The 20,505-nt window shown below is 38.5% G+C and overlaps 1 protein-coding gene across 3 annotated transcripts in view; it reads right to left on the bottom strand.

Annotated features, from left to right (window-relative positions):
* LOC113530897 (kelch domain-containing protein 8B) overlaps window positions 1-20,505 on the bottom strand; it is a 99,159-nt gene that overhangs the window by 38,319 nt on the left and 40,335 nt on the right. For all 3 annotated transcript variants that reach the window (XM_026921273.3, XM_026921275.3, XM_053240788.1), the window contains one exon: window positions 253-417. In XM_026921273.3, the coding sequence (XP_026777074.1) occupies window positions 253-417 (165 nt within the window). The remainder of the gene's footprint in view (window positions 1-252; window positions 418-20,505) is intronic.

Below are 20,505 nucleotides of genomic sequence, written 5' to 3'. Positions count from 1 at the left end.
TCAAATGCATCAAATAAATGTATCAGCAATACTGCACATCCCTGTTCACAAATGCATTTCTATATGTGCAAATTGTTGCACAAAAATATACTGTAAATAACAAATTACAACACAACTTCACAAGACATTTGATTCTTGACAGCGAAACACATTTGTGATGTGTCTTTTATTGATGGATCGTGAGACACACATTACAATCAATAATTGTAAGACAAATCTTTCTCTATAGAGGTAGAGGATGGGTAGCCTTACCGAGAACATAGAGCTTGTTGCCACGCAGGAAGGAGAAGGCTCCATAGCGGGGAGTGGGCATGGAGGCCAGGGACAGCCACTGATCCTTAACTGGCTCATAGACTCTCACCAGTGCCTGCGGAGTGGTGTCAGAACCCATACCCCCCAGCGCGTACACTTTTCCATCTGAGAGAAAGAAAGAGAGAGAAAGAGAGGGGGAGAGGGGGAGTGAGACAAAGACAAAATTATTAGTTTTGCTACACTCTCCTGAATGCCATCTTTCCCCTGCTGATAAACAATAAATGATAGATGACTGAGTGGATATGAGTCACTCTGTGTACTACAATGAGCGTTCTGATGCTTCCCCTTTTCAATGGAGATATTTCTCCTTCTGATGATAAAATTCTATACTCAGTATTTATTCTACTCTGCTGATAAAAATTGGGTATTATTAAGTGTTTTATCTTTTCAATCTCTAACACTGAGAACAATAATGTGGAATATATCAGTGTCAGTTATCCTGATTAACGCAGCCAGGCAGTCCTTCCACTGACATAATTATTAATACACCTAATTAATGCTACACCCAGATTGTAATCGCGGTGGCCTGGTCTGACTAATTTGGCCTGTTCGCTTTTTTTTTTCCAGCCAAGTGACTGGCAAATCCTACAGTTCTTAGAAATTATGTATGGTCCATACAGTCAATCACGATTGGTTAATAAATCATGAACCCACTAGTCTTGCAAGGCTACTGGTCATCATTCACCTTGTAGATGCAATGAAGGTGCACTGAAGAATGGTCATGAAGCAGCCAGGTAGGGCAAAGAGGATGAACAAAAAGGACAAAAAAAAGAAAAGCCATCCAACAGGATGCTACAAAATGCTGCAAAATAACAAAAATAGTTTATATATACAAAAAATAGCACAAGTCAGTCTGATCTCATGTTAGTGTATTTAAAGGTCTAAGACAAATGATTAAGCTTGTATCAGCCTACACGGTATCTATATTTAAGCAATACCAAGAGAGTTACAGTGATGTTGTACTGAATAGCAGTGATTCGGCCATAGGCAGAAGGCCGCAGGTACTCACAGCCATGCTGATAATCAGTACAAGAGCACAATTGTGAGTGTGATATTGTTTTTATATAACAGTTCTATAAACAAGAACTTCAAATTGAGTAACTGACATTTCAGACACAATACGACAAAATATTCAGTTTATTTTTTGCACCATGAACAGAATTACTTTTATACTAAATATCAGCATTCTTGGCACGCTGCTTGTCTAATCAAATTAGTGGACCGGAATTAACTTGTCTCAATGCAACATGACAATGTGAAAAGCCCAAAAAAGAACAGTAGAACATACTAGAACTAGTGTGTACAAGAACAAAGAGAGACATTGCATTACCAAGTACTTCTCTCGCTATATCTCCCTCTCTCTTTCACACATGAACACACATAGACTACACAGCAGCAGTTATCGCTGACTCAGCTGTGTGCTCTGTGCTATGGACAGTGGTGTAATCACAACTCAGCAGGTAATAAATGAGCAAAAGAGAAATGCGAGGAGATGTACATGCGATAAGAGCACAGAGACCAACCACACTATGCGCACTAATAAAACACTTCTGACAGAGTCTCAGCTGAAAGCAGATTTTTTACTGTCAGTGAACCATCATACAGCAAGAAAAGCATGTCTTTTATGTATATTAGAGATGTGAACCGAATATGAATACACTATTCATAATGAACAGATATGGTGTTATAAACAGATACAAATACAGATATGAATAGAAGGCATACTATTCATTTTTTGCCAGGAAGGTTTGCAGGGCATCTGGTTGAAACGAGAGGTGTGTATTGGGACTGGGATCATGTGGGGAGCAACTAAAAAGTTGCATGAGTGGGAGATTTCATGCGGGCCTGAGCAAGCTGTCAGATATGTTCATTAACATGATACATTTATAGTGTTCTTTCATTCATTTTTTTAACCACCTGGTCAGGGTCATGGTGGATGAAATTAGGCTACTAGTTAGGCTACCATCTAAATTTGTTAGATAATATCACAGGCAGGTGCAAATAAAAATAATAAAAGTGAAAATTTTGGAGGAAAAGCAGACCTTTGCACATAGTTGCACAAAGCTAAAATTCACAGACCATGCTGAGAGTGTTACCATTTCTACTTGCTTCTTTTTTTTAATTAAAAAAAAAATTCATTGACTTTAGGTTTAAATCGGAATAGAAAAAAAGTTGAATATTTGGAGCACTAAACAGATACAGATGCAGATAGTGGCATTGTGCTACACACAATACAGTATATACACTTGACAGAAGTTAATGTGATTCTTTACGACAGCATTAACTACTCCAAGTATCCAAGTAAGTATGGTTTGAATATTTAGGTTTAAGTTTGTGCACGGGGTTAATATCAGACACTATCCTGCAGCTTACTGAATCGTGTAATTTCAGTGGTCATGTGGGAGCTTTTCCCAGTAAAGCTGGTGAATACATGGTTGAACGACTCTGAGATAGGGTGAAGTGACTGTAGACCAGAGACCAACACACACTAATAAAACACTTCTGTCAGCCACAGAACACTCCTGTCAGCTGAAGCCACACTTCAGTTATGGATTCTTTCCGGATAATTTTCAACTTATCTTCTTCAGTTGTGACCGCAGGAAGGGTGTTCAGTGTAATATCTATCACAGACCTCAGTGGTCTGGAATCTGTTAGTGGATAGATATTTAAGATGAATGCACTAAAAATAGTGGCTTATATGTCAATATTCAAAGTCCTTATACCAGTAGTATATTTTAAAACCTTGGATTTCTAATGTGGGTGCCAGGGTGGCATACTGTGGAGAGTAGCATTGGTGCCTCGCAGCTCCAGGGTCCCAGGGTTTGATTCGGAGCTCGTGTTAGTGTCTGTGTGGAGTTTCTGTGCTTGTTCTTCCCATGCCTGTGTGGGTTTCCTCCAGGTTGTCCAGTTTTCTCCCACCTCACAAACACATGGTGGGCAATGTTAAATTGAATGAGCATGTGAATGTGTGTGTTCCTGGAGCTGGAGTTCCAGCTTTGCGTCCAGTGTTCCTGAGGCTCCAGATCCAATGCAAGCCTCACCAGTATGATAATACTGCGATAAATAACGATAAAACTATGATAAATTTGCTCAACATTTGCTACATTTATCACACATTCTGTCATACATCATATGATTGTCTGCGGTATCAGTATTAGAAATGCAACTAAACAACTGATTAGGTTTAAGGTTGGGAACTGGGTTAACCAGACAATACACTTTGTAATTTTAGTGGCCATGTTATAATCTATTTTAAAAATAGCAATATTTATGTGCACATCCAAGTGACAAAATATCAAAAATGAAAAATAAGCCTGTGCATAAATTAATGCTCTAAACCTGTGCTTTATTATACAGATCAATCCAAAAATCAATCTTTGTCCAGTCTAATAAACTGGAGCTAAACCATCAGTCAATGAGTCTTGCCATCCTAGGCAGAGCCATTGGGCATCTTTTTTTTCTATTTATTTTTACCCCATTTTCTCCCAATTCACACCTACTGACTAGCTCTCCCCCTCACACAACAGCTAAGGGAGAGTGAAGGCTAGTACATGCCTCCTCTGAGATACAAGCCAGCCAGAGCATCGTTTCTAAATGCTACTCATGCCATGCCACAGGGCAGCTGAACGCATGTAGAGGAAAGTGCTAACTCCCCTCTTTGACGTACATGAGTTCACAGATAGCTATGATGGACTACTATCACTCTGACAGGAGTGACAGGAGAGAGAATAATGCTTTCCCTTTCACCAATATAGTCTTCAATTTTCTCAAGATATCTACAACATATGAAATTCATGGTGTACCTAAAGTATCTAGCTTGTAAATACAAAATGCTTCTTTTATTAGGGAGCATTTTTTTCAATCCCAAAATAACATAAAATGCTACAGTATTGAATATCTTAGTAAAATGTGCAGCAACAGGAATTCTATGATTATGAACCATGTAAGTCCCTGTGCTGTTACAGCTGGTGAATGTATACAGGAAGCAAGTGACATGGCCACAGTCTCTCCCAAGGACAATATCATGAGTACTTCAATAGGCTCTACTTTATAGCAGAGGATATCACAGCCAGAGCACTCAATCAAAATAAGGTGATGCGAGATTGCCACTCAATAACACAATAGGAGATTCTGCAATGTTCTGGGAATTTAAGTTCAGGAACCCAGCAGTACTTGAGGTTGTGTGGCTCTTGAGAAGCAGTTTTACCTTGTTTCCAGCATCCCCCTACTGAGCTTGTTACATCTAAAATCCAATACATCTTGCAGAGACCCTGCACCCACACACTCTGTGCCACCTCCTGATCCCATCCATTCATTGTGGGATCTATCACTCTGAATTAGGGCCTCAGCTCTGCTCTCTAATCTCTTCTTGTCCCCAGAAAGGCCCTATCACACATACACCTCCAGATAATTAGGAAGTGGTGGGAAATATAGGAAAAAATAACAGTGTGTCCACATCATTTACATTCAAAAGTACACATACATACTGGGGCTGCCGCATTTGTCACAAGTTCCTGTGAATGAGATGTTGCTAAACAAATGATAATGTATTAGAACGAGCAAATTAATACAAACCTGTGATTTCAGTTACTGCTGGAACTAATCTCAGAGCTGCTATCACAGAAACTTAATCATCTTCTGACTACTCAGTATCGAGAATTCAACAGTGCTGTTGTATAAGGTTTGGTGACCAGTGGTCGTTCGTCCATGGGGCAGATGGGACAGAACCCCATCATTTATGTTAGCTATTCTCGCTTTTTATTGGAGGCGGCACGGAGGGTTATGAAAATGTATGATCGGGTTAGTTTAAAAACACTCCGCAGCCACCAAGTTCTGGTTTTATAACAAATAACTGGAAATAATTCTAACAAATTTTCACAAAAATACAAAGTGTAAGTGCATAAAATATATTACATGAAAGTAATATTACATGTCCGTACAACAGAAATACATGGGAAACAAGCATTTCACATGACGAGAAAGGCTGAGAAAACAAAAAGACAATGTCTCCTTTTTCCAATTTGGAAAAGGTTTGGACTTTTTCAAAGGTCTCAGGCCTTTTGTGTGGTTTTTGAGCTGTAGTCGGGGAGAATTTTGCTGAAACCTGTCAATCTTGGTTACTGATATTACCTCGAACACAGTTAAACAAAGGTATACCTACAATCAATCAAAAAGAGCTGCTAGACTGGATGAGTGTATGTTGGCGACTCTCAACTGCCTACAGGGATACTCTAAAAATTCACTAGATAGTAGCCTATAACATAAGTGTGATGGCCTCTTGACTTAAATTCTTTGTAGAGGCAATTTGGTTATTGATATTGTCCTAAACCACCAAAATCTATGGTCATGCTGCTGTCATGTACAAACAAGTGCCTGCACAAAACACTAAAATATGTTTATATCTCCTACTGAAGAGTCCAGCTGCTGATTTATGTCCCCTTGTGTGTTAAGCTGCAATCAGATATATTATGTTGATTTCCACATTCTCTCTTCTTCTCTCTTCTTGTCCCTGTCTCACTGCCATACACAAACATACATAAATACATCATCAGTAATCATCATGCACTCATAATTATCACTCTCATTACTGTCTTCCTAATACTTGCAGCGGAACATCCTGCTGTGCAGAACTAGTCCTAGATATAATCAGAGCCATCAAAGAAATAAAGTGGTGACAAACGTGAAAATCAAACATCAAGTTCATCAGATGAAGAGACGTTTCCTTAACAACAATGACATGAAGAATCCAACCAGATGCCACCCTTCACAACTTATACACATACACACAAACACCCATACACACTCAATCAGAGTGGATTTAGCTGATTATTAGTTAGCTGATATTTGTACAGAGATGTGAGTGGGAAGCAGCCGCATGACGCTATCGGTCACCCCAGTGTTAGCTCTGCACTCTGACAGAGAGAGTGCTGTATAATTTTTGTCCTTCACCTATTCTGATCAATATTTCCTGACATTATTGGCATTGAGGGTATGTGTCAGATGGCTATTGAGATGTGTGCTAAGTGCTCTGGATGGGGAGGGTGAAACAACATCGATAAATGTTGAAGGACGGATCTATAGGAAGGCAGAAGCGGACTTAAGTAAAGAACAAAGGAAAGTCAATTGCCAGCTAGCACAAGAAACATGGCATTAATGAGCCATGTAAGAGCTTTCAAATTCATGTCCTTTTAATATTCTACCACAAAAATAGGTGAGTACGTCACATCCGTAAACAGAACTGTGGTGTATGAATGGATGGCTTAATGAAATAAACACTAGGACAAGCTGTTTGCTTGATCAAGGAATCCAGGCTCTATAGTAATCTCAGTGCAAGGACAAATTAAAACACAATCCCTCCCATTCCCATAAACACCACACCATTTCACAAAACAAGACTATAAACTCCGCAGAGCAGATGATAAGATTTGGCAAGGGGTGTCGACATCCAGGGCCACTGGCCAGCATTGATCTGTGCAGCAGAGTAAAGACAAGTAAACAGGTCATATGACAAAGGTGACTTTGCAGTATTTTCTTTCACAGGAGAAAATCTTTAGGAGCCATAAATATTAGCTTTACAGGCACTGGAAGGGCAGCATGTAAAGTTCTCCCTTAATGATCCAACACCATAAAATTAACCACACTGTTCAACAACAACCAATTCCCCATTCAAAGCCTCTCTTCACAATCTCTCTCTACAGTTTACTCCTTCTCCTTCCCTCTGTTTCTTCATTCTTAACAGTCCCTATTAATGTATTTATTCCCTGTTAAGCCCCACCACTTTCACTGGTTTGTTTTTTTTTCCCTTTAGTCTTTCAAAATCTGTATTTTCACAGAATATAAATAATAAAATGCACCAAAACAAATTCCAAAAGACACTTTTTTCTTCCTTGCTTTATTCCAATTATGGCTGTAGTCGTACTCCAAGCTACGGATTAAAATGAGATCCTGAAGTGTCAAGTAATTTCACATTGACCTTTACTCATCTCTTGTGCTGCATGCATACATAAGTACACACATGCACACACACTCTCATGCATGCACAGACGCGTACACTCAGACCTACAGAAAAGAGCATAAGAATATATTATAAAATATAGAGAGAGAGCATTCAGGAGGCCAGCTATAAAGCCTATAAAACCTATTAAATTTCTGCTAACTTTCTTCTATTTGCCACATTCCCACTCTTTTAACATTTTACCTTTTCCTATCATTTTGCTGTAACTGCTCTTATGTCCCCATAAACTTCAGAGCCCCAAATATACGATCAGCTCCCACATTGCATTTCCTCCCCTTTTATTCCTTTGGACAAATGACTACATGTGATGCATGCTACATAGTAATCTGATGAGCCACTATACACACCCCCCTCTTCCAAGCTCCCTTCCCATTTCCTGTCTGATGAACATCTCCAATCCTCATCTCTTCCTCTCCAGGGCAATGTATGTCCTCCCAGCTCAATAATTCTCAGGTCTTCAGCTTTCACCTCTTCAGTTCTCTCTGTCCTGTCTCTCCTGCTTTGACTCTGCAAGGTGAGATGGCTAGCAGGACATCTTATTAGAAAAAAGGTCTTAAGAGAATAAAGGGCTAAAACACAGTTCAAGCTGAGAGATGGCAGGAATAAAAATGTCTTCTGTAACATTCTTCTATAACAGCTTATGGCTAAGTAATAAGCAATAATGCCAAACATGGTACATAAAGAGAAATTTAACAAATCAATGCACTGGATGAGATATTGTTATTGCTTTTGCTTCACTGAATAAATTACATTTAGAAACAAATAAAAAATGACATTGTTTTCAACCCCACTTTTGCCTGCCAAGTACATTTATACTTCAGGCTGGTTGTTCGATATCCCATTACATTTACACACACCTTTCTGCTAATGCTGTATATGCAGCAGCCTTTTTGACTAATAGTTCCAGAAAATAACCCATCTCTCTCTCTCTCTCTCTCTCTCTCTCTCTCTCTCTCACACACACACACACACAATACCTGTACAGCTACTTTCAACACAAGTAGAAAAAAGCTGAATAACTGTCAGAACCCTGTACACAACCAGGGCGTTACATTAATATTTTGAATATGCAGCACTGTGACTGTAGGATGTATTTTAGCACAGAGATTAAAAAAGTTCATAATACTACTTTATGATATTACTCTAACACTAATACTATTGTTCATCGCCACAAGTAGTACAATTATCATTTTAAAGTGTATCTCTTTTAGGCTATAACTGAAATCTCATTATTCAAATGTCACTGTGTTGTCTTGCACATCATTGACTTTTTAAGGGAATGAGAAGAGCCAATTAGTTTAGACATTGCAGCATTCATTCTGATCTCATACCTTTTTACAATTGCACTATTTTTCGTTACTAATCTGAAATGAAAATAAAGAGAATATACAACAATGTGATGCACTCGGATTACACCAGCATGCAAGGGTGTTATTACTTATGTTTATGTGCCAACAGAATTATTCTGCAATGCATAATAATGTTTGAAACACTAAAGCTTGTGATACAGGGGAAATGTACTGGACATACAGCAGGGCTAAACTATTTCCATCTTAACACTACTTGTTTGGCTGATAAAAATATAGACTGTACAACTTTTCAAGCAATATGAACATCAGCGATGAAGAAAATGAACTATTATCTACATTATGCCTCATTGATCTGGAGCCTACAGTTTATTATCAGTTAAGATGACATTAGCGCAGGTGTGCTTCTCTGCCCTCTCGTTTCATGGCTCTGCACTGGTGGAAATGGTTTTGTGCACTTACTTCTTACCTCTTTGTGCTCACTTGGATGACCGCACATGGATGTTCTTGTACATGGCTATTTCATAGACCCTTGTGCAATCAATTAAAAGTACTATTCAAATGCCATACACTGTTTTGCTATGATCTTGTATTTCCATTTGGCAGACTGTAGCTTGCCTAGTCTGTTTACTGAAGATCCTGTGATGGCTGTCATTGCTGCTACAGGTTGAAGGTACTATCACTAGTAATGCTCGGACAGACTTTGGTTGGGCAATAGTCTGGTTCAGGTTTAGAACTTGGTGTGTGTGTGTGTGTGTGTCCTCAGGTCTGTATGTCAGGCAATGGACAGTGCTGTAAATCTAAACTGACAGGCTGATGACAAACGGCAGCAGCTAGGGGCTGAATGCATGAACACAAACACAAGCATACACACACATGCTCTCTCTCTCTCTCTCTCTCTCTCTCTCACACACACACACACACACACACACACACAGACACACACACGCACAGTGAGATTCACTGTGGTGAACAGACAAAGAAACACTTGGCCAAGATGAAGATGCAGTATTACAAATCATGGATGAGTGTGTGTGTGTATGTGTGTGTGTTTTCTGTGTGTGTGTGTGTGTGTGTGTGTGTGTCTGCAGGAGGAAAAGAGAAGCAGAGCAAGGGACAGTCATGTCTGTGCAGAAAAGCATTCGCTGGCAGGAAGCTGCTTGTACTGATGTTAGTACAGCAGTATGACATGTCTGATTAATCAAAAAGAGAAAGACAGAAAGAGGAAGTTACAGAGTGAAAGAGAGAGAGAGAGAGAGAAGACTAGGGGAGGAAATGAGAGACAAAGGATGAAAGGAGGAGGAATGGATGGAAGGGGTAGAGAAAGAGAAAAAGAGAGAGAGAGACCGAGGCTGCTCTACCACTTCACAAACATCTGTACCCAACGGCTCCATCATTATCACACGCTTCAATCATTCATCTAATTTACAAACACACAAACAGAAAGGACAAGGACAATCAAATTAGCAATTTCCAACCCAGGTAACATACACTACATTTTCATCTCACTTTTCTCACACACACCACAGACCTTAGAAAGCCAAGCGGATACAAAACGAATTTGTACTGACATTTTTCAGGTCAGTGAGAGTAAAGACAACCTTCAAAAAGTCATACAGATTTACTGTCTCTCTCTCTCTCTCTCTCTCTCTCTCTCACACACACACACACACACACACACAGAAACAGTCTACTCCAACAAGCCAAACTATCTTACAACGTTTTAAAGAAAGACACAAGAAACAAGTATTAAGTGGAGTCAGAGAAAGAGAGAGCATTTTCACTGCTACTACACTGTGTACACAAGACACTGAGATCCTGTAATTTTTATATCATCATGAACAACAGACTGGCATGATGTCATTTCAAAAACTCTATCTCACAGTGCTTTGTAATGCTGCACACTCTCCCTATTCTAAGTGCTTTTTGCACACTGACTCTGTGAGTGCTGCAAGAGAGCCGAAGGGGAATGCAGGCTAATCGGAGCTTTGATTAATAAAATCGGTGGCATGCAGGAGGGATCAGGAAGCCAGTCAAGTAGAAATAAACAGATGGCTGGAAATCTCACAGCAAAAGCAAGGATTTAATTTCCCCAGTAATGGCACAGGTGGACTCAAAGCAGCGGGATAAAGAAGAAAAAACAAATCTCAACAATTTACATTGGGATTTGTTTTAGTTGGATGCATGTTACACTCTAGCACCCTTCTATTTAGCACCCTTAAGGGTTCTTTGGTTTGTTTCTTGTTGGGTACTCTTAAAGATTCTATGCAGAATGCTTCAACACAAGGTATCACTTTAAGAGGGGAAACCCTTCGGAAACCATCCAAAGAACCTGTGAAGAACCATTATTAAACGTGTACTGGACAGGACAAGCTCAATCATGTGGTGGTTTTATGGTCTTATACACACAGAATGTATTGTGCCTGTATTGGCCTTTAACACCAGCCAAACCACTGGGAGAATGTGAGGATGCTGCATGTAAATTCCTGTGTGCCATTTCTATGTCTGTCACTACATAAGCACTCTAAAACACAGGTGATTGCTTTAAGAGTACATAGGATTCCCTAAATTTCATTAAAATACAGCAATGAAATGATTCTATATTAAATGTAGAAATGTATCTATATTACTCTTTACACAATATCACGCTGTTCGTTCATTTAAAACAAACTGTTTTCAGTAGACAGTACGGTCTGCATGAAAATCTCCTTTGAAGCCTGTAGATGCCCTTCTGATAGACCATCATTGAGGCACGGCTTCCATGGGCTCCTATGGCTTCAAGTACACTGTGTTTTAATGGGACCAAAGAGAAAAGCTCATTGGACAACACGGTTTTAACATGTCATCTTGAGTCCCATCCAGATACATGGCTTAACTGGGAGTCAGTGACTGAATGTGTGGATGGGTTTTTTATTGGACAGTGCGCTCTTCACTTGGCTTCTCCATGTGATGACTGGGAGATCTCTCAAAAAAGGCTGAACCTCTTAACCATCTGCCAGTCACTGAAATGTTAATGAACATGACTAACATCTCAAACTTATACATATCAGCAGCAGCCAGACTTGCTAGGAGTGCTAGGATCTTCAGTAGTGTTCAGTAGCCTAATCCATAACAGTTTAGTATAGCTGGTTAATATAATCTTTGAAATATTGCAAAAAGTAAGCATAAAAGTATAAGTCATGTTTGATTATTTGCATTCGTTTTTTTAAATTTATTTATAGGTCTCACTAGCTAGTGGTCACAACCTTCTTCAGTGAAATTTAGCTAGTTAAATGCTTAGCATTAGATAGCAGACACTACTAATTTTGTCAACCTGATTTAGGAACAGTATTTTGATGAGGAGACTTAAGAGGAGAGACTAAGAATTGAACATGACGCCAGACCAAAAGATGAAACAGATAAAACAGAACACACACAGATATATACTTCAATAACACACATCGATTCTTTTTTAAAAAAAAAACACCGGGCACCACTGAAGCACACAAATAAACATTTCATTTATTTAAAGAACAAAACACAAAGGGCCAGCTAGCAGGCTTAAACATAAGTTCATACTGAAATGTTTGGTTTCTAATGGCAACCCTGATCTTTAACCTTCTGATGGTGATAGTGTGGTATAGGCGGCCAAGGGTACACTATCCTTTTCAGCAGAATGAGTCAGCAGAGATGAAAGCTCCAGTGCTCTCTGATATACCTGGCAGCGCATTAACACAGTGAAAGGAACTCACAAATGAAAAGGTTAAAGCTATTAAAGTGCCTGTTGAGTGTACTGCTCATTTAGAGCGGCAGAGCAGCTTTGTGTCCGAGCACAATGAGTGGGGGCCAGAAGTGGTTTGTAAAAGCAGAGCTTGGAGAGGAAGTGTTGATATGACGGAGGGAGCACTTGCACTTCTCACAGGTGTGGTTAATCTGACTTTCAGAAGGCCTTCATTTTACATTGTGTTAACAATGAAAGACTGTGGCAAGATTTTCTGAATTGCTATAACAAGGGGGCATTGTTTCTGACTTTGTAATGCTGATGAGGCAATCAAAAGAAGAACATGGTAATAATAATAATGATAAATATGTAAATAATTATCATTATTTAATTATTTATATAATGATAATTATTTACAACCAATTAAGAGAATGCTGCACTGAAGGCGGCTTGTTTAGAACAAAAGGAGATGGTGCTACAGCTACTTAGTGTTCCAGAGGTTGAAGGAAGCTCCAAGACGCCATGGACACTGTCCAAAATTTGCAAATACAAAAGCCAAATTCAAGATATCACAGGTAGATAATCATCCGGTTTAGAATTAAGTCTGTTTGTGATCAGGTATACGTCCAGCAATTCAGATGTTCACAGAATTGCATAGAATTTTTTGCAAAAGGATTAAAAATGCCCCAAAATATACATACATATATATATGGCCAAAAGTCAAGGAAACCAGTGTGAAAGAACTTAAAAGCCATACTATTCAGCAATCACCACGTAGACTTGTAGGCCTGACCAATTCGATCTAGGCAATGTTCCTAGTGTATAACTTCTCTTACATGTTTCTTGAAGGTGAACACTTAATATTGTCTTTATTTTTTTCATTATTTAAATGTTAGGTGGATAGGAAACTGTACTGAATGCAATTTTTAAATTTGTTTAATTAAGAACAATCTAATCTAATCTAATCTAATAAATTCACTGGTAAGAGGACAGTGCTAGACTTTGAAAATCTCAATGGAGTGATACACGACAGGGCCAAAAGTTTGTGGACACCCATACAATGGATATAAAAAGTCTACACACTCTTGTTGAAATGGCAGGTTTTTGTGATGAAAAAAGATGAAACCAAGATTAATCATGTCAGAACTTTTCCACCCTTAATGTCAAATTACAATGTATAAAAATTAAGTGAAAAACAACCAGAAACATTTTAGGGAAAAATAGGAAAAATAAAAAAGTGACAATAACCTGGTTGCCCACCCTTTTACAATTGGGGAAGTGGCTGTGTTCAGAATGAACCAATCACATTCAATCTGATGTTCAAAAGTAATTATCATACCGCTGTCATCAGTGAAATTATTCTGATTAACCCCAAATAAAGACCAGCTGTTTCTGTAGGATTTTCTTGATATCTTCTTGGTTTCATCTGACTGCTCAAGCCATGGGCCGCAAAGAGATCACAAAGCATGTACAGTATCTCACTTGGTGAAAGATATCAATCAGTAGAGGCGTATAAAAGAATTTCCAAAACATTAGATGTACCATGGAACACCATGAAGGCCATCATCAACAAGTGGAGAAAATGGGGCACCAGGGTGATATTACCAAGAACAGGATGTCCCTCCAAAATTTACAAAAGGACAAGACAAAAACTTAGGGAGGCTTCAGCCAGAACTGGGGCTTTTATCAAGGTGGATCAGTTAATTTTAGTGCAAAACCTTCAGGTGTCTGCTAGTCAGCTGAAGACGAATAGGAATTTCACCTTTCAGTATGACAATGACCCAAAGCATACATCAAATCAACAAAGGAATGGCTTAACCAAAAGAAGCTCAATGTTTTTGAATGATCTAGCCAGAGCCCAGACCTGAATACAACTAAAAATCTGTGGGGTGACCTGAAGCAGGCTGTGAAAGAGTGGGAAAATATTGCCAAGTCAAGATGTGCCATGCTGTGCCACTCTTACCCAAAAAGACTGAGTGGTGTAATAAAATCAAAAGGTGCTTCAACAAAGTATTAGTTTAGGGGTGTGCACACTTATGCAACTAGCTTATTATAAGTTTTTTAGTTTTCTTTTTTTCCCTAAAAAGTTTCTGATTGTTTTTCACTTTGTTTGTATACTATGCAATTTCACGTTGAAGGTGGGAAAAGATCTGACATGATTTAGCTTAGTGTCATTCTTTTACTTCACAAAAACCTGCCATTTTAACAGGGGTGTGCAGACAGCGCCTTCCTCCAAGTGTGTTATGCTGCCCCCTGACATTCGGCAGAGACCTTCACCCTCCCTTGTTAGTAGCTGTCGTATGATAGGGGAGAGATGCCTGATGGGTGGGAATTGACTAAATTAGGGAGAAAAATCAGGGGAGAAAAAAAACCCTAAGGTCAACATATGTTCCAGCATGACAATGCCCCTGTATACAAAGCAAGGTCCATGAAGACAGGCCTCCTCTCCCAATACTAATCTGACCTCACCAATGCCCTTGTGGCTGAATAGCCATATTAAATTATTTATTATTTATTAATATGTTTGCAGGTGCAACATGTGATTCCTATATGATTTTGAATGTCATTGGCTAAAGGCAGCACTTAAGATAAACAGTGATAAAAATATTTTTGCGAATGTTTATGGGTTTAAGTAAGTTTGTAAGAAAAAAAAACCCACTTTCTTATTGTCTAATGCTGCAAGTGATTTTAACCTGACAGTAGAAGATTGACAGGATCATTATTTAATATGTAAAGTGAATTGTTGTTTATTTGTATACTTTAAACTGTAATCATTACATTCTATCTAGCAATTTCTTTAATTAATGACTTTTTCTTGTGATATAGTTACCCTCCACTTAAGGTTGATTATGAATTAAAACTATCTGGAAATCATCGTGTAAGTCAATTTTGTCCCAGGAGTTTTTGGAAATTTATTGGGAATTCTCTAAAATCAGTAGTCTATACCCAAATTATGTCTTTAGACTTTGAGGTCAAAGATGTAGATTAGTCCCTTATGAATAAATAGGAGTAGTTGAAAGATAATTGGGGAAAAAAATCAGCTAACATAGGCAAGGACTTTGCTTTAGAACGTTTTAGAAAAAAATAGCTGGAAACTGGAAATTTATATCTATCTATCTATCTATCTATATATCTATATATATATATGTTAGTATGTATATGTTCTGGAAAAACTTCAGCTCAGTTCTCTACAGTTCCAATTGGACTCACACTTTATCAGTGTGCCTTGCTTTGACAAGGAGACAGATACTAAATTTTCAACATCTGACCACCACTGTGTCTTCTTTGAAATACTGAAGACAAAAAGTGATAAGTGAGGTACTACCAAGCCCTAAATCTTCTTACACTAGTTCTTACTCTCACTCTGAATGGATCGATATTACTGCTTCACTAAAAGCCAAGTTTGATTCAAACCAAATGAAAGCTCCCTGGAGGCATGCAAACCCCCCCCCAAAAAATGAAAAGATACTGAATGTGAGCCGTAAGCAATGAAGAAGCTTGTCAATCACAAAGACAGACAAAATTCCTTAGTGCTTATACTTACCAACCCTCACACCTCTTCTGCATTGCTCAGAGTTTTCAGTGACAAATTTACAGCCATCAGAAAAAATAACACAACATGCAGTCACCCGTGTGGCCTAGCTACTCCCACACAACACACACTGCATCCCAAAACCAATATGTCCACTTACTCAGCAATTGAACTTACATTACTAAAAAAAAAAATTATGTTTCTAAGTGCCACACAGCAGGCTAAGAGCCTAAGAGCAGCTGATGAATTCTGTGTGTGAAAAAAACTGTTTAAAATACATATCTATATAATGCACATTTATACCTACAAACTTTTAAACACTGGAGCAATGCATTACTTAGGCTCTCCCTAAGGTTTTGTTATATCCGTGTACGATCATGTCAAAACTGAGGCACTTCCATTCTTATATGTCTGTGCTGGAAATGCATAATTACAAATTCTTCCCATCTCTACCAAAAAAATGAACTGAACAGATGTAGAGCTTAATTTACAAATACCTGAGTGAATGATTCATATAAATGTTCTAAAAAAAATTATATTTTGCATAAATATTTATTGACTTCCCCAACAGCTTTCCTTAGATGACTATTATACGTGGGATTTGAGTAAACAGGTTTTATGTGCTTTCTCAGTAGAATATGTTAAATGTTTTTCCTGTGGTGATCACACATATATTACAGATGTGATATTTAGAGATTTACTTCACATTTTTTTACAATCTGTTACAGACTGATAAGAGGTTAAATTGGTCCCTTCGTTCAAGTGAAAACGCCAACTGTTTCTTGTATATTTTTAATGACGTTGGAAAAGTGAGAGAAAGAGAGAAAGGGGAATGAATTTTATATGAATTATGATGAGTCAGGCAACCCTTTTATTGGCTTTTATGTGATTTTTCAGGGCTGGAAGGACATGCTACTTAGCATTAGCATTCAAACAGGACAAGGGGAAATACACACAAAGGCGTATCACTCCCGCACAGCCTCTTACAGTACTATAGACATAAAACACTGACACAAACCTATATCCACAGCACTATTACCCCCACATCACAGTGATCTTCTCCTGACAAATCAAACTGTGAGCTTCCGAGTTGCCTGTAAGTTCAAACTCTTAATAGCTTTTAATAACACATGCCAGCATTCATGTCTTTATTTCTCTCTGTCTCAGTTTCTCTCAGCCCCTTGGTATTGCATTTAATGCATTGTGCAATATACAGTACATATCAACACAAAGTTCAGGCAACAAGGTCACACACTGACCTTTAGGAACATCACTTCTAGCAGAGACCCACATTCCTACTGATGGTGGAAGGTAAATGTAGCATGTGTGTTTTTGAATTTTCTTTCTGGACCACAACTGCTGTTTCTCCGCTTTAATCATATCCTAGCTAACAGTCCCCATCTGCACATAATAGTCTTGTCCCCAGGGGAGCTCTGCACTACCTTACAGAACATTTCATGGGCTAACTTTCAAGAGACATACTCTCCAACCCTAACATCTTTTTCCACCTGCTCCTCAGTCACACACAAGCTCATCCAAATCAATTCTTGAGCTGGTACAGGACTGAGAAAGAGGACATAAAGGCATGATTTGTCTTGTGTCGATGGGAGATAAAGAGGATCCTGCACCTAAAGTCACACTGCTTACACACTCCAACACAATTAAAATCACTGGGCACAAAGCGCAATCAGCATCTGTGGCTCTTTTCTGTAGCCGAAAGCTATGCATTGAATGAGCCAGAGTGTCCAGAGTGGTCCAAGTTCTGATGCTTCCTAAGGCTGAGTGCACACTACATGACTTTCAAAATCACAGAATTGCTGACCTTTTCACACTACATGGCTTTATTCGCTTGCGATCAGTTCTTTGGTGGGAGTAGAGGTGGTCATACGCAAGAGCTGTCTATCGTGTGAATTTTGTTTGGCTACAAAAGTAAGAGAAAAATGTTGAAGAAATATTGGTTGGTATATCTGGGAGATGCAGGCAGTGAGGACTGTCTGTTCTGCAAAGAGACCTGGAGGTACGATGCAAAAATGTATTTATTTTTATACTGTGTGCTGCCAGGAATTATGCCGTGTTTGGTTTTCTTTTTGCTCTTCCGAACAATCACTTGGGTATGACATGCCAAATAAGTTCTTACAGAAGTCCTCACCATCCAACGTAAACAGGATAACAGAACTGGATTTAGGGAACTGCTGCACATGAGAGTAGCTGAATTTGATTTCTTCCTGAACTCTCATTGGGTGTTTCTCATCCCTGTTCACAGAGGGGTTCACACTACATGATTCATCACAGGGAAAATCGAATATGCTTGAAAATATCGTAGCCTTGATGATTGCTTGCATACTGAGAAAATGACATCGCTAAATCGTTCACGCTACATGAGCAGCAGCCAGGGGAGCGTGCAGCGGGTAGTCTCTGAGTTTGAAGGGGTAGGCATTGAGCCCCAAAATGAGTCAGTGACTGGGAAATTGGGGCTAAAATCATGTAGCGTGCACTTGGCTTAAGGCACTATAGTAGATATCCACCACCCACTCCATAACCCATTACACACACCTTTTATATGGCTTGATTATCCGACCGCTCAGTGTACCTCAAACTAGAAAAGTGAGATGTTAAGTGTGTTGAGATGCTGGGAATTTAAGAGTGATTATTCTCTAACATGCATCATCAGGGTATATCACTTCGCTCGTTTGAGCAACTGGGCCCTCCCTCTACCCTGCAGGCTGTCTGTATAGAGCTTTGAGCACCAATTAAAAGCCATTCTAAATATAGGAACTGACAAAACAAGAGGAGGAGGAGGTGTTCTCCAACTACCACAGCTGGGTCTCTATGGATGTATGTGTATCCCTTTTCTCTTATAAAAGTGACAGTTTATGCTTAATAAACATAGTAAAGGTAAAGTGACTTATCTGCTGTGATCTGAAAGACAAATATAGTTAAATGAATGTTTATATGTACTATATGTGTGATGGCCTGCAAAAACCCTTCACACTGCCAAATTTGGACATTTTCTACTATATATGGTTCTGAACACTACAGGATTTCCTGAACTGAATGCTTTTCTTTTGTATGTATCTTAACCAGAATGTATCTTACTCCCAAAAGTGAAAAGGGAGAAAATCACATTTAAAGATTTAATTCTGATTCTACTGAAAGAAGCCCCACCTGCCTCTATATATATAAACTTATCTACACACAGAAAACCAATATTGCTGCTATATTTAAAAGAAATTTTAATTTCCAATGGGAAATGAGCTTTGATTTTGATTATCATTTTGATTATCAGCATCATCCACTTCAGCTTTTGTCTTATCACCTGAGGTAAAACTCACTTGTCACTTTTTCATCACTGTCTCTTCACCAGTGGGGAAATAATAACTGAGTAATTTAGTCAGTTCTGTTCTGTTGACTTAATTTCTCATTATTAATGTCTTTTTATTAGGTCATTTAAATATTTTAAAACATTGTTCACTGTTATCTGTACAGAGTATGAAAGTGCTCTCCCCTGTTTTGATGATGATGTGATGGCTGAAGAAGCATTGAGGATAATCTGACAGCTAGTTGTCTGATCACAACCTGAAATTAAATAGGTTTATGTCCTTTTCACTATGGCATGTAACTATCTAAAAACTTTATCAAATTGTGAGAAAAGCACAATCAGCTAGCAAGGTTGTAGATGTCATTAGGCAGACTGACTACTTTTATTTACGCTGCATTTGCTAAACTGACTCCTTACCCAACATGATCTTTGCCGGCAGACAGCCGAGGCAAGGCTTTTTTTTTATAAGACTGTTGTAACCTAAATAAAGTAACTTAAATAGAGTAGTCTAAATAAAATCATTTCCACATAATTTTGGTAAAATGCTCTATATTTAAGGTTTTTAAAGTAGAGTTGTCAAGGTATATTACTGGCAGAAAAACTCAAAAATCAAAACCAATTTTTGTCATTTATTTACATTTTCCAGAATTTAGCTACAGTAACATCCAATAGGTTTTCCCAGACCGCCACACCTACATATTGAATACTGGAAGTCTTTCCACACAGCAGCCATCACAGTCAGTGAAGCAGGATGAAGCAATACATGAAATATACATCAGTGCTGAATTCTGCACAGAGCTTTCTCTTCTACACTGCACATCAAATACACTGCAGAATGAAGAAGCAGCACACTTAAAAAATCTGTTCTGGGTTTATTTTTATAATTATAAATTAACGTTTTATAATTATAAAATGTTCTACAATTCTGGCTGATTTTAAGTTTTTGACCCTCAATAATGTCAACTCTTTTAGTTTTTTTTTTTTTTTTTTTTAAATACTTTATACTATAAGCAATTATGTGGTATAAAATTAGCCTAACGCATATATATTCAGGGACGGACAGCTCCAGGGTCCCGAGTTCGATCCTGAAGTTGGGATACTGTCTGTGTGGCGTTTCCTCTGGGTTCTCTGGTTTCCTTCCAGCTAATAAAACATACCGTTAGACAGTTTGGCTAAGATGAATGACCCCTAGGTGTGAATGAATGTGTGAATGTTATGATACCCTGGCACTGCAACCCTGACCAGGATCAGTTACTGAAAGCGAGTGAGTATTTTCAGTGGCATTTAAATGGGTATTTTGGCTCATTGATTGACTGACTC

Source organism: Pangasianodon hypophthalmus, chromosome 16 (genome assembly GCF_027358585.1).
Source record: "Pangasianodon hypophthalmus isolate fPanHyp1 chromosome 16, fPanHyp1.pri, whole genome shotgun sequence".
Lineage (NCBI taxonomy): Eukaryota > Metazoa > Chordata > Actinopteri > Siluriformes > Pangasiidae > Pangasianodon > Pangasianodon hypophthalmus.
This window is presented reverse-complemented; position numbering and strand designations above follow the sequence as displayed.